At 37.1% G+C, this 14,397-nt stretch overlaps 1 protein-coding gene across 4 annotated transcripts in view; it reads right to left on the minus strand.

The window, feature by feature from the left end:
* The window catches only part of MEIS1 (Meis homeobox 1), a 141,520-nt gene that overhangs the window by 18,763 nt on the left and 108,360 nt on the right, over positions 1-14,397 (minus strand). For all 4 annotated transcript variants that reach the window (XM_002757706.7, XM_003734725.6, XM_035272407.3 and 1 more), the window contains one exon: positions 5,403-5,479. In XM_002757706.7, the coding sequence (XP_002757752.2) occupies positions 5,403-5,479 (77 nt within the window). The remainder of the gene's footprint in view (positions 1-5,402; positions 5,480-14,397) is intronic.

The following is a 14,397-nucleotide window of genomic DNA, read 5'->3' on the forward strand; positions in this document are numbered from 1 at the left end:
GGCAAGGAAAATCACAACACAGCCCGCACTTTCATTTTGTAGTTGAATAGCAAACAAGTGACCCAGAGCTTCTTGCATCGTGCACTGTTTTTCTCTTTTTTTAACATCTGTTTTCCTTGCTTTTGTGTCATGCCTCTGTTTAGCTTTATTGACAAAACAATCTGTGTCTAATATTTAAACAACATCTGTAAAATGTATTATTAAATTATGTTGGAAGAAAAAGCAGAACAATTCCATGAAGCCCTATGACCCCCATTGATTTTTAGATCACAGAAGTTGAAAGGATAATTTGTGAATGTTTTAACATTTACATCTAAACAGTTACCTGTATTTATAGAATTTTTGATTACTTATAAAAGTATATGCTACATTATTATCATAACTCAGAAAGAAACTCGACCTTTAACAGTTGAATCTGTTTATTATAATGAAGGAGATCTTATTTTTTAAAAATAAGTTTACATTTTTACTTGCCAGTGGCATAAATCTCTAAGGATAACATACTTTTTTCCCACTAGTAATAAATGGGAAGTGATGCCTGAATGCTTTGCAGTTTTGAAAGCAATAAGTGAAGTAACTGGGAAAATCTGGTATGAGCACTAAATCTAAGAAATGTAGAGTACAATAGTTCTGAACAGTGTCATCCTGGCTGCTAGGATGCAACCTGGAATTTTATATACCCTATTGATGGAGAATGATTTTTCTCTATATATAAATACTGTATTTCATATACACTATATATTTTGCACTTAAAACCCATATTTCCTTTTCAGAGCATAAAGGGATAATCATTTAATATCGGGCCTTAATGGGAAAGTGTTTGGAAGAGGAGTAGTAAACAAAGACACTGTAAAATTTATTCAATACACTCAGCTAAAACTCTGCTGAGGCAGGAGGCGACTAAGGCATCCAGTAAGTATCATGTAATCATCAGAGATAAGTTTTCATCTCAGGGAATTCCCAGGTCTGCAACATTGGTATGATCATGTATAAGGGAATTTTCATCTGACCATTCTACACTCACACTTTCAATATAAAAAAATTAAGTTGGTCTCTTCAGAAGAAAAAACAACCAAGTATTGATTGTGTGTGTGTGTGTGTGTGTGTGTGTGTGTGTGTGTGTGTTCCTGTAAAGTTCTACTTAAATACTTAAAGGTCTAAATAACCATCTAATCTCAAACTTTAAGATGTTTCTACTTAAATTACTAAAACATTGAGCATATTGATAATGTTTGCACTGCTGATACAACACAAGCATTTGTTACAACCACCACAACAATAAAAAAGCAAAAAGACAAAAGCCCCTAATGGTATTACTTATCATTTTGGGATAAAATTATAATTGGGAGCAAGTGACCGAAGAACGAAGAATATATAAATCTATCATGTGTATTATGTTTCAAAAATGATTACACTCTTAAATCTATCACAACATACTAGACTGAAATATTTAGGCAACTAGTTATGGAAGTTGATATTTAAAAACATGCAGTTATATCAAATAATTTATGTAAAAATATTTTACTCAAATATTTTTGCATAATTGCCTCAATTCTCAAAAAAATTATTGGCATAGACTTAGCCTACATTGTCACATCTAATAAATTTCACATTCCATCCTAGGGCCCAAATGCTATAACTACTGATGCCAACCATTTTAAGATTCTTTCTTTCCATTTTTATTCTGACTATTGGACCAAAATAATAGTTATAACGAGACTTCCTTTCATTCCAAATTTTCTCTTAATTAATCGCATCAGTCTTGTTGTTTTACTTTTAAGCGCTCTCTTTGCCTTTCTCTCCTCAAATCCCATGTACTTTAAGCCCTAGCCACTTGAGGCAGGTAGTATATATCACTATATCAATTCGAGAAATGTAAAATTAGTTCAGTGATGAAGTGAAAGAACAATTAAAATGTAGCAAACTTCTTGTCTATTTTTCAGTCAAAGCCTACCTTAAAACTGCATCAGCCAGGGTTTCTATGACACTCTAACAACTAGAAGTGAGTTTGTATTTTTCACTTACATATTATATATTTTGATATATTATGTTGCTGCCAGTAATTATGACTGATCTACACTCAACCTGCCCTTCAGCGTTTTATTGAATTGCATTTCAACAGTGACTCATAGTTCATACAAAAATGTACATGTGTGTTAACAAGTTTAAGAAATCCAAGAAGGAAGACACAGATGTTTAAAAGTTGTGGATACATAGATGAAAGGGAAATGCAGAAATGCTAATGATGACATTTTCAAAATTATTATTCTTAGTTGGAAATAACTTGGACTGATGCTCAGTTTAGATAACATTAAAAACATCTTTTACAAAAAATGTTTGTAAGCTGGGTGCAGCGGCTCACGCCGGTAATCCCAGCACTTTAGGAGGCTGACGTGGGTGGATCTCTTGAGCCCTCAAGTTAGAGACCAGCCTGGGCAACGTAGCAAAACCCTCGCCTCTACAAAACAAAACAAACAAACAAACAAACAAAAATTAACAGGGCATGGTGGCGCATGCCTGTATTCTCAACTACTAGGGAGGCTGAGGCAGAAAAATCACTTGAGCCAGGAGTTGGAGTTTGCACTGAGCCATGTTCATACCACTGCACTCCAGCATGGGCAACAGAGCAGGACTCAGTCTCACAAACAAAAACTAAAACAGGAAGAAGTTTCCATGAAAGTTAATAAACCATTAAAAACTTAAATCAAAGCGCCGGGCGTGGTGGCTCATGTCTGTAATCCTAGCACTTTGGGAGGCTGAAGTGGGCAGATCACAAGGTTAAGAGATTCAGACCATGCTGGCCAACATGGTAAAACCTGTCTCTACTAAAAATACAAAAAAAAAAAAAAAAAAGCTGGGTGTGGTGGCGTGCACCTGTTGCTAGCAAACTCCACTCATAGTGGAGCTATGGGAGGCTACTTGGGAGGCTGAGGCAGGAGAATTGCTTGAACCCAGGAGGCGGAGGTTGCAGTGAGCTGAGATGGCGCCACTGCACTCCAGCTTGGCAACAGAATGAGACTCTGTCTCAGAAACAAATAATAATAATAATAGTTCAAATCAAACATAGTATTGTCATTACTGGTCAAACTGAAGAAAAACAATCTCTCTTACAACTTTTAGTTACTGGAGGGACATTTTCTATAGCAAACAAAGTTGTTAAGTGTTGAAACAATTGTTAAATGCAAAGCACTGGGGTGTAAGCAAAAGCCACTTCTAACTCCATGTATATATCCAAGTAGAGAGAACCCACACACTGCACAAAGTGGCAGTTAGGCACAGAATTGATTTTCTGTCCCAAATAACTAAGGAGAAGCTATTTTTAAGTTATATATATATATATGGGCAGAATTGAATAGCAGTGTGAAGTTTAGGGTAAAGTCTGCATATACTTTAAAGATTATTTTAGAGTATGAATTAAAACTTTTTTAACATTTTTTCTCTCTCTTCTAGTTACAAAACAGAAGTCGAATTGTGATCATTGACTGATTAGGAAGGTTGCTCTCTGGCAGAGATTATGTATAGAATCTAGAAAATTGTGTGTATATATATTGCTTGAAGACACAGAAATGCCTTCCTCTTCCTGCATTCACAGGAAATATCCCATAATAAGGTTATTCACCCATAGTAAGCAACATGTATTGGGATTTGTCCTCTGGTTACTGTGTTTATGAGTGGAGTTTGCTAGCAACCCTGCAGAAGAAGAGAGATGGCTCACACGAAAGATCCCCTGAGTGATAGTGCTTTTGGGTTTCTTAACTAGAGAGCTTGTCCTGCCACTCCTTTGTCTGCCAACAGGAACACTTCCCAGGGAAATGTGACATTTGTGCAGCCTCCACTGTATTAAAACTGCCTCAACATCAGTTTTAAGTTTTAAAATATAGGTATACGAATTTAGATGTCCATGCAAAACTGATGCTCTTTCCTATAATATCATCCAGAACCATTTGAAAGTTCCAATATGTAGTATTAACAGCCTTGAAAATTAAGACACAGTAGCAGGTAAAAATAGGCAAACAAAAACCTCAGCAGCCACACAACTCCAAGTAACACATTTAGATGTAGTATGCCTTTGCTTGGTTTACCATCCCCTGATGAAAAGGGCTGCAAAAATTGATCTCTCAAGGCTGCAGTAAGGTCATAGAAATTGATAACCCTTACAAGCAATGCTTATGTGAGTCTGTCTGTGTCTTGCAGATAGTGCACTTTGTAAATTAATCCTCCAAAGGCAAATATATTGTAAGTAGCTTGTTATCTCTAAAATACTAAATTGAAGAATACATGGGATTATATTGACAGAAATTACATTTTCTGTAATGGGGTTTAATATATCTGAAATCTCTCCCAAAGGCTCCCAGGCTTTCTAACAGAGAATGGTCTGTTAATGTAGGTGCAATAGACATCAAGAACAAATTTATTCACCAAAATGGATTAGGCCATGTAATCAGAGATACTGTAATATTAATCTTTGACACTTATTGAACAGAAAGAAATACTTCTGTCTGCAAACTGGCATTCCTAGTTCTCCCCTTCCCCAACCCAGGCTTTGGGCCTTTTCTGGATTTTACTTCAAAGAGGATAAGGTTTCCCCACCATAAACACTAATCTAAAAATATTAGGACAATTAATTAGATACACTTACTTTTAGAGGATATTGGATTTCGATACCCTTCAAATATGACACTAGCCCTGGGTGATTATATGAAACCTGGCTTTCAGCACATTCACAAAGGGTAATAAATCATACTTTCTCAAAGCCTCGTTGCCACACTGCTGTACATTAAGTCAGAATATTGTTGGCTAGTACTTGGTACGTCATCTCAGCTTCTCCCCAAATCAGGAATTTACACTTTATTTAGAAACAGTATTGCACAGCCCTCAGATACCTCACGTTTGGAATAGCCTCAAAGAGAAACATAAATAATTTCTTCCTTTCAGTATTCCAGAGATAAGAGTAAAGGAGAGACTATCCTTGAATGCATAGCTCTAACAAAATCTAACTAAATTTAGTTATTCAATGAATTTAAATCTGACTGATATGTGATGGTGGATTTTCTTGTTCTGTAGAAAATAGGATGATACCACTCTATCAATTACCCTGAAGGGGGAAAAAAAGCCACAGAGAGAGAGACATTTACAGAGCCATAGTGAATGTGAATTACACACATACTTATACTACACATAAATTGTCAACTTATAAAGGAGGTAGAAGGCAATACAATGTTTTATTTCCCATACTAGCAAATGTTCTCACATATCAGTCAACAGTTTGTTTTTACTTTTGGATCAACAAGCCACCAGGGAAAGCAGTGGCAACTGGGTGTGTCTTCTTCATGCAAAACATGAGCTGCAGGTTGCCAGAGGGGGAAACAGATTGTGTGTAAACACAAAGCCAAATTACTTACCAATTGTTCACTTGAAGAATGGTGAGTCCCGTGTCTTGTGCCAACTGCTTTTTCTGTTCTTCAGAAGGGTAAGGGTGCTGAAAGAGAATAAAAAAGATATGTGTGCATCAGGCAATGTTTAGGCCATTTTGTCAATAGCCTAAGTGTCTCATGAAGTCTATAATTAAAGGTAAAAATGCTGAGGTGTGTCACTCTTATTAATGGAATACTACATCATCTAATTAATGGCAGTAAAAGACAAGCCAATTACAAAGATTAGTGAAGTGTATAAATAGCTACTTAGGATACTTGCAGAACCTTGATACTGAGTTTATCCTTTAACAGGTTTATTTGTTGCAAACACAGAAAGCTTAGTATGATCTTCACTGTATTTTATAGTATTAAAATAAGGACAAGCCATTTGTTACCATCTAAAAGTATACTGCCCTCACTTAATATATTCACTGAACCATAAATTTCTAAAGCTGACCCATTTGGACCAACAATCTCAGCTGAGGTCCCCACAGTGGCATTCTCCCTCTAAAACACCATATTGCCAGATGCAAATATCAAAACTAAAATGGGTTTTATTAAAACTCTCTCTTAAAACTCTCTCTCTCTCTCTCTCTCTCTCTGTGTATATATATATATATATATATATATATATATATTCATTTTAGCTCTTCAGCAAAGCACAAACAAACAAAATTCAACAATGCTTGTTTCCATATCTGAATGTCAATACATGCTGAGATTCTGAACACAGGCCAATATAAGGTCAAAGACCAGCATATTCTGCATGTTAAGAACAAACCCAGCTATGTTCCTCAAGAGTCAGAGTAGATAAAAGTATTACAGAATTAGATAATAAAATGAAATTCATACCTTCCTGGAAGAATCTTTGGAATTCTACTGAAATTAGTTCTGGTACAAAAGTTTTCTGTTCACTAATCAAATATATCTAAATTTGAAATACATATTTCTAAAGCTTAGGGGAGGAGCTGAGGATGTGGTTTCCATCTATAGAAACATTAGCTTGCTTGAAATACTGCATCTCAATATATTCTCCCAAGATAAAATTCTTCTGAGAGTCAAGCCTCTATTCTATTATGAATAGAAAAGGGCACTCCCAATCCTTAATTTAACTATCTGTGCCACTGAAACTAAATTCTGGTCTACTGAATGCTAATTAACATAGCTTTTAATTTAATTAATAATGTCTGATTAGATGCTAAAAAGGCTTGTTAATGACCACGTCAGTGCTCTTATATGTAAGTTTAAATATGCTCTGTATCTATACGCATGGGATTTGTTTGTGAACAGTAGAGAGATAGCAATTTTTCCCATAAGCATCGTCTATGATTGTCACTTAATCAATAAATACACAATTAGAAGAAGGCTTTGCTTTCATGGAATATAGTGCCTTTCTCTAAAGAGCTCCAAGTATATTACAGACAGTATGGTAATTAATCCCCATTATATACCTGTGAGTGACATAAATGGAATCTATCAACCCTTCTGTTTTACAGGTGAGGAAACTGGCCAGGGGAGGAGATGGCCAGAGGCAGACATAAGTCAGTGATACTTCCTGCTTCCCTTCTAGTGCCTAAGCCTCACCATGAACAAAGGATGTCAGAAGCCTTTCATAATTCTCATTCATATCCCCTGTGAAATAGTCTTCAGAGAGGTTATCATGGCCTGCAAAGTCCGCCACCACCTAGCCCTGCCCGCCTCTCAGATTTTGACACCTTCTTCTCACCTGCTTCCTACCCCTCAACCCAGCCACATCATCCTTTCTGTTTTCCTAACACTGTCAGCTTTTCCCATCACCCAGGTTCCTACTCCAATGTCACTTTCAGCTCTCAGCTCAAAGGTTCAGCTTTTACCCTTCCCACCCCACAGCACCTGCCTTATCACATTCACATTCATCTTTTTCTTATTTCCCTAATAGCAAGCACTGCTCTCTCAAGCACCTGCTTTAATTATTTATTTCCTTGTTGGTGTGTCTTCTCCCACTCATCTACCGGTGCTAACCTCCTTGTCTTGCTTGCCCTCTATCCTCAAAGCCCAGATTAGAACAGAACAGAAAATCACTAAATACTTGTGGAACAAAGGAATGGTTATAACATGCCATGATAGACACTCTCTACTCAGATGCAACATCAACATATATAATAAAGCATAAATGATCCAATTTAAAATCCATGACACTATTTTCTTTGCTTCATTCACAAAAGTGAAGTTGACCCACTTTCTTCAAATAAAGGTATGTATATAAACCTCATAAAAGTCTAAAATCATAAGTGACATTGGTGCTACTCAGAAGAATGCCAGCCACTGCAGCCAAAGTCTCATGACTGGCTACTGAGTTTAAAGCAATCCATTACCCTAAGGTTTAAAACATAATTCTGAATACATAAAGATTTGATACATAATACAAACCACAGGAACTTCTTATCCCGTGGATAGAATGCTGAATTATAGCTTGATATACAATAGTTCTATGTCTCCACTAGTTGAATACTTCTATGTCTACACTAGTTGAAGAATTGTACATACAATAGGTGACTCTATTAGATTGTATAAATGATACTGCCACTCAATAACTATGGGACTTTGAACAAGAGACGACTTTCTTATCCTCAATTTTGTCATCCAGAGTTCTAAGATCCATTATGATTCAAGATTACCCAGGCTGGCAGTTCTTACAGTATTGTAGTGACAGAAGATAAGCTCAATTTTGAAATATGCAAATGTGAGCATCCCACCATTGGCACTATTTGCCATAAAAAGTTGTACACTGAAGTATGTAAGCAACTTCCAAACCATAACATTTTCTGTAATATGACTTGCTGATAGTTTCCAAGGCCTTACAGAAATCACTTGCAATTATTTTTAATAGAATTAATAAATATGTCCAGTCTCTCTTTGGTATAGTTGGATGGCAAAATCTTTTGTCCTGTCTTGTTAGTTGTGTCTTAGTATTATGACTAGAACTGGATAAAAATTATTATTTATGCCATTTATCTTTAGTTACTTTGAAAATTGAGAATTGTCACACTTATTTGTTTTCCTATGTTTGCAAGAGTTTTTGCATGCCTGTTTGTGAACAAGTTTTACGTACATTCTTACAAAGCAAATGGAATTCACATTTTATTTATGCAAGTGGTGTCAGGAAAATTCTCTTTGAATCATTACCATTACCTGGATTACTAGAGCTTCAAAGATCAGTAATATGGCTCTCAAAATTTCAGTGCAAATTTTGGTTGTTTCTTCATATTATGTAGTTTCTGATTTCATAATTTAAATATTATAAAATTCAAAAGTTCTACCCAGTTTTTCCTGTCACTTCTCATGTGATCTCACTTTAAGTAATTGGAACAAACTGTCTAATTTCATGCAGCATAATTGTTAGGCAGACTCAAGCTATGGAGGCTCAGCACTCTGTCTCCATTAAAAAATTTTCTGTTGTTCGGGATATATTTTTTTTAAAATAGAAATGAATGAGCCTGGACAAATTATATGTCACAATAATCTGGCCATTGTTGAGGAGAAAAGGGTATCAACAAAATTCCTAAACCCTTGTCTATGGTAGGTCAACTGAATGTTTTTCTTTTTCTCATAGTTCTTGGCCTTAGTGTCCCACAAACTTTCAATCCCTGAAAAAAAAGTCTATAATTGCTAGAATCACATGAAAGCCATGACTTCATGTAGCTAATCCTTAGTCAGCCAAAAATTCACAAAGAAGTAGGCTTTTAAACTGAAACCCAATACGTTTAAATATCTAAAATCCTGCGCATCTTTACTAAATAAGCTTTTTGTGGACAGTATGAGTTATTCTTTTGTAGACTTGAAAAAAATGACTTGACAAAAACCCAGCATGCCACAGGCACGGCTGCTGAAAAAACATTCAAAGTCCTGTTGCCTTTTGCCCACAGGGCTTGTGAGGCCATTCAATGGGCAAAGGCAGACATCATTTTGCAAAAGAGATCAAGAGTAATCTCCAAGAAGTGCCATATTTAGGGAGAAAATGGGAAATTCATTCCAAACCTTTGCAACCTAAAGGCCTCTGGTCATTCCTGGCCATTCTCCCAAACACCTTTGCTGTTATTGCATCTCAAGGACACAGTTTAAGAAAGATCAGCAAGCTCTTGTGAAGGAAAGATGGATGGCACTTCCCAGATACACCAATCAACCTAATCACTTCAGGATATCAAAGCAAATTTGACCACAGTCCCATAAACAGTGAGGGAGACCTCGCCTCTGTTGTGTACATTAGCCTCTTGCTATTATCTCTTAAAAGCTTAATTATTTGCAAACAATTGATCAAGATGGGAATTTGAGAAAGGATATGCAAGGGCCACTGGGAGAACTGCAACACATTAAGAGAGCAAACAAAATTACCTTTAGATCTTACAATAAGAATTAACGATTGAGAGGGGAGAGCTAGGCAATGCAGTAGCTGCAGGGGTTCCTTCTCGAGTGTTTCCCATTTGATCTGCATTAACACCTCAGGAATGAGTGAAAGCCATAAAACAGTGATTATGTATGGGGAAAGCTGGCCCCTCCCTTCCAGCATTAAACCTGCACACGTGTATTAGGCTGGTTTTTCTGAGAAGAGATGCTGACCTCCAAGGGAAACTAAGTGTCTTGTGGGCAGTGGAACCCCAGCTAAAGGGGATAACTCTTGAAATGATCATCCTTATTTCAATCGTCAACACCTTGACTTCTCCTTTCTATCACAGATCTCTTGCTGAAATATAAACCACTTGCCACTCTTCATGTGTTTCTGGATCTTGCAGTGACTTCCAATAATGAACCAGTATAGAGTGATGCTTTAATGACCCCATCAAAGAATAAAATGATCCCTAGGGTAAGGTCCTGTATAAAAGAAATAAGTGATGTCTGAGAAAAATCTAAAAATACCTTATGTAAAAGTTGTCTGAGCTGTCATTTTACCAGCAGCAAAGGATACAAAGTGACAGAAAATGGAGACTTTCTCAAGAAAGTTATGTCTGCACAATTCCAGTGTTATTTCTTGAGACTGGGACGGGAAGGGAGTTTTAAGTTGGTTATCTGGTATTTACAAGTTTGCAATACATTGGAAGAAAGTGTGTTTTTTTAAACAATCAAGCAGACTATTTCAGATGAGCATCAGTGGGGAAGAGAGAGACTTCATAGAATGCACAGTTAGAAAATCACCAGCTTTATATCTATCTTAACGATATCTTTGACCAAATGTACTTCTTTCATCAAAATTTCCACCCTTGGCTGCAAATGTGGATGCCAAGAGAGTGATGAACTTATCTTATCTACCCTGGTAACCAAGTTTCAATAACACCCCCGCCCTCACCACCTTGGCCACTCTAACAGCACATTGCAATGGCAGCAGAAAATTTGAAAATAATCCTGTACAGAGCTTGCTGGTGAGATAATGGAAGGCTACGCTGCTCCTTCTCAAGCCTCAGATTAGTAATTTCTTGTGACACAGAACTGCCTTTATACCAAAACTGCAAAATGGCTATAACAAAGCAATAGAGGTAGAAGCAATTTTCAAGCAAAATGTTACATGCTATACTTTAAAAGGTATGGGAATAGGTACCGGAGGAGCTGATCTAACAGGAGGAATTATGGCAACTGTCCAATATAAGCCTTATCAAGGCAATGTTCTGTTGCTTAGCTGAATATGTTGGAAGAACAATTTCGGAACTTCTTTTATCCTTTTTCCTCCAGCCCTTTACCTCCTCCACAGCTAAGTTTAATGCATTAATATAAGTTGACCTTGAGCTAAACTCTGAGATACTCCTTCTAAAGAAAAAAAAAATCTACCATATGGTTTTTAACTATTAGATTTCTGTGCTCTTTTCAAACTTCCCCTGAGTTTTTGCACTAAGGAATACTGTGGATCTAAATAAAAATAACCAGCTATATATTTGACCTCTAAGAGACTAAGCAGAAACTTGTTAACCAAATATATTTATATTTGGTTAACATAATGGTTTTTTGCCTATAAAAACTTCTCCCACTTTAAATAAATTTGCAGCCATTTTCCCCTTATGCACTGACTATGAATAGCTTACACTGTGATAATTACATTGATCTAGGATACTTTTTTCCTTTAAAAAAATCCATAATGCTTCCCTATTGTCTTTCAGCTTTATGAATTAGTTTTACTGTTTCAGTGAATGCTTTTTTGTCTTCTGACTGCACATTATCAAAGAGACACTTTGTGCCTCCTATTTGCATTACAAAAGCAGTGCACCGTGCAGTCGCAGAACATAGCCTGAATGCATAGCAGTTGAGTCCTGCATCCTTGCACATGCTGGAATCAAAAGAAGGAAGGTTGGTGCTGGGATCGGCTAAGAAGCCAGAATGTTTGGAGCATCATGAGTAGAGTCACAGGATTTCGACCTGGCTTCTTAATTCTCCACCAACACCCCTAGATTGCCTAGTTGCTCAGACTAAATGGGCTCCATTTTTTGTTTGGCGTTTGCTTTTTCTGGGGCCCAGTCTCGTCATTCTGCAGACAACCTTCCAATTTCTGTATATCCAACAGCGGTTAAAAGAAGTTACCAGTAGAGGTGTCATGGGAATCTATAAAGGTGATCTTAGCACATGAAAATGACATCGATGTGGGGAAAAAAGTAGAACATTGGATAATGTTTCAAAACAATTTTGTTTTTTGTACTGAGACTGTATTTATAATAAACAATAGTAGAAACATTTTTATAGCCAATTATAAGATGCCAATACTGAAATGCCCTGCCTGCCTCACTTATCTGATCTTTTAATTTCTTCTAAGTATCAATTAAATATAAAATAAAAACACTAAATAAAGAAGACAGATACATATATTGAGGAACTTCATAGTCCTTTGTATTTGGAATTTTTTTAAAAAGCTGCTTACAAATCTAAAAAATAACAATGTTTTAGATAATATTCTTCATTAGCCACATACATGTTACAGAAATATTTTAAAGTAATATGCATTTAAGACATATAATTTAGACTCCAAATCAGTGATTACTTACTTATGTCCTCTTCCTAAATGGATTGACATTCATGAAGTATGCTAAAATTATGTTGAATAACCATTAATGAATCCCCTGGATATTGATTCTTTCAGTAGAAGACCATGCTTATGAGAGGAAATACAAAAATGGCCATTAAGAAAAACAGGGCCAGGCATAGTGACTCATGCCTATAATCACAGCACTTTGCAAGGCCAACGTGGGTGGATCACTTGAGTTCAGGACTTCACCCACATGGGGAAACCCCATCTCTACTAAAAGAACAAAAATTATCCAGGCGTGATGGCAGGTGACTGTAATCCCACCTACTTGGGAGACTGAAGCAGTAGCATCACTTGAACCTGGGAAGTAGAGGTTGCAACGAGCCAAGATCACACCACTGCACTCCAGCTCGGGCAACAGACATCTCAAAAAACAGAAAAACAAAAAACAGGACAGGAGGCCTTTGAGAATCAATAAGGGAAAAAACTCATGCTTCATTTTGAAGTGTCCTTTTTAATCATTTTAAATAATAGCTCATTTGAACTCATTATTTTTCAGTACAACAAATGCATTGCAGGCATTATTTCATGTACTCTTGGTGAACCCCCTGAGTAGGGGCTGTGCTTACTTAGCTCCTTTCCACAGATGAGGAAGCTGAGGCTTGGCCAGGTCAAAAAAACAGGCCAAGGCCGGGCGCTGTGAGCTCATGCCTGTAATCACAGCACTTTGGGAGGCCAAGGCAGGTGGAACACCTGAGGTCAGGATTTCAAGACCAGCCTGACCAACATGGAGAAACCCTGTCTCTACTAAAAATAAAAAATATTAGCCAGGTGTGGTGGCCCGTGCCTGTAGTCCCAACTACTCAGAAGTCTGACTGAGGGAGGAGAATCGCTTGAACCTGGGAGGCGGAGGTTGCAGTGAGCTGAGATTGTGTCAGAGAACACCAGCTTGGGCGACAGAGCAAAACTCTGTCTCCAAACAACAACAAAAAAAACAAGCCAAGGGCTTACAGCAACTTAGTGCTGGTGCTTCTCCACTTGGCTACACTCCTCCCACTGCTGTTTGTTTCTCATTTCTCCATTCCTGTTTTTAACCAAAAATATATTCTAAGGGAGCAAGAACAAAGTTATTAATCATGGTGAGCAGAGAGGAAAGAACTGCCATTTCCCTGCCCCTCCACCCTACCCAAATATACACTGCTTCTGCCTGGGAGGCAGGCAGAAGGGGAGGGGAGGGGAGAGGACTGTCGGGGGAAAGTTAGTTCATCAGAACCTTGGCTCATGTTCTCCCTCCAGCATCCAGCCAAAGGAACTTCATTAATAGTAGCTTAGCAATATTAATAAGAGTGGAAGAAGTAGTCATCATAACACATATCAGGAAGTAAGGATGTGCCAGGCTCTGTTCCAAATGCTTCACTTGTATGACTCCTCACAAAAGCCTTCCAAGGTAGTTAACAGCCACTAGACCCATCTGATAGATGAGGAAACTTGGGCACAGAAAGGACAAACGACGTTTTCAAGTTCACACAGCTCATAAGTAGTGGAGCTGGAATTGGAAACTTGGTGGTAACATACAAGTTGGGAAAATTCACTTCCAAACTATTTTGTCTTTTATATAATAGGTGAAGAAATCTCACTGACTCCTGATGAGTTAATCCTAAATATATATGATGATATTACTTGTTATATGAAAAAACTATCTTAATGTATGTGTGTGTGTGTACCGTTTATTTCTACAACTCAATTCTGCTAATGGAACCAATAGTAGATCTTGCTCTAAGTCAGAAAACGCAGTGGAAACTCACATGCCCATCACTTTATTAGTGCCTATAGCATTGCTTATAAATAAAGGAATGATGGTAGATTATACACAAGAACACTTTTAAGGATCATACAATCAAATGCCTACTATTTCCTCTAGCCACACTACAAAATGCCTTCAGTTGTCTGCTTTGAAACAAATTGGTGTGTGTGTGTTTTGCCAATTACTTTTGTTTCTTACGT

Source organism: Callithrix jacchus, chromosome 14 (genome assembly GCF_049354715.1).
Source record: "Callithrix jacchus isolate 240 chromosome 14, calJac240_pri, whole genome shotgun sequence".
In the NCBI taxonomy this organism is placed as follows: domain Eukaryota; kingdom Metazoa; phylum Chordata; class Mammalia; order Primates; family Cebidae; genus Callithrix; species Callithrix jacchus.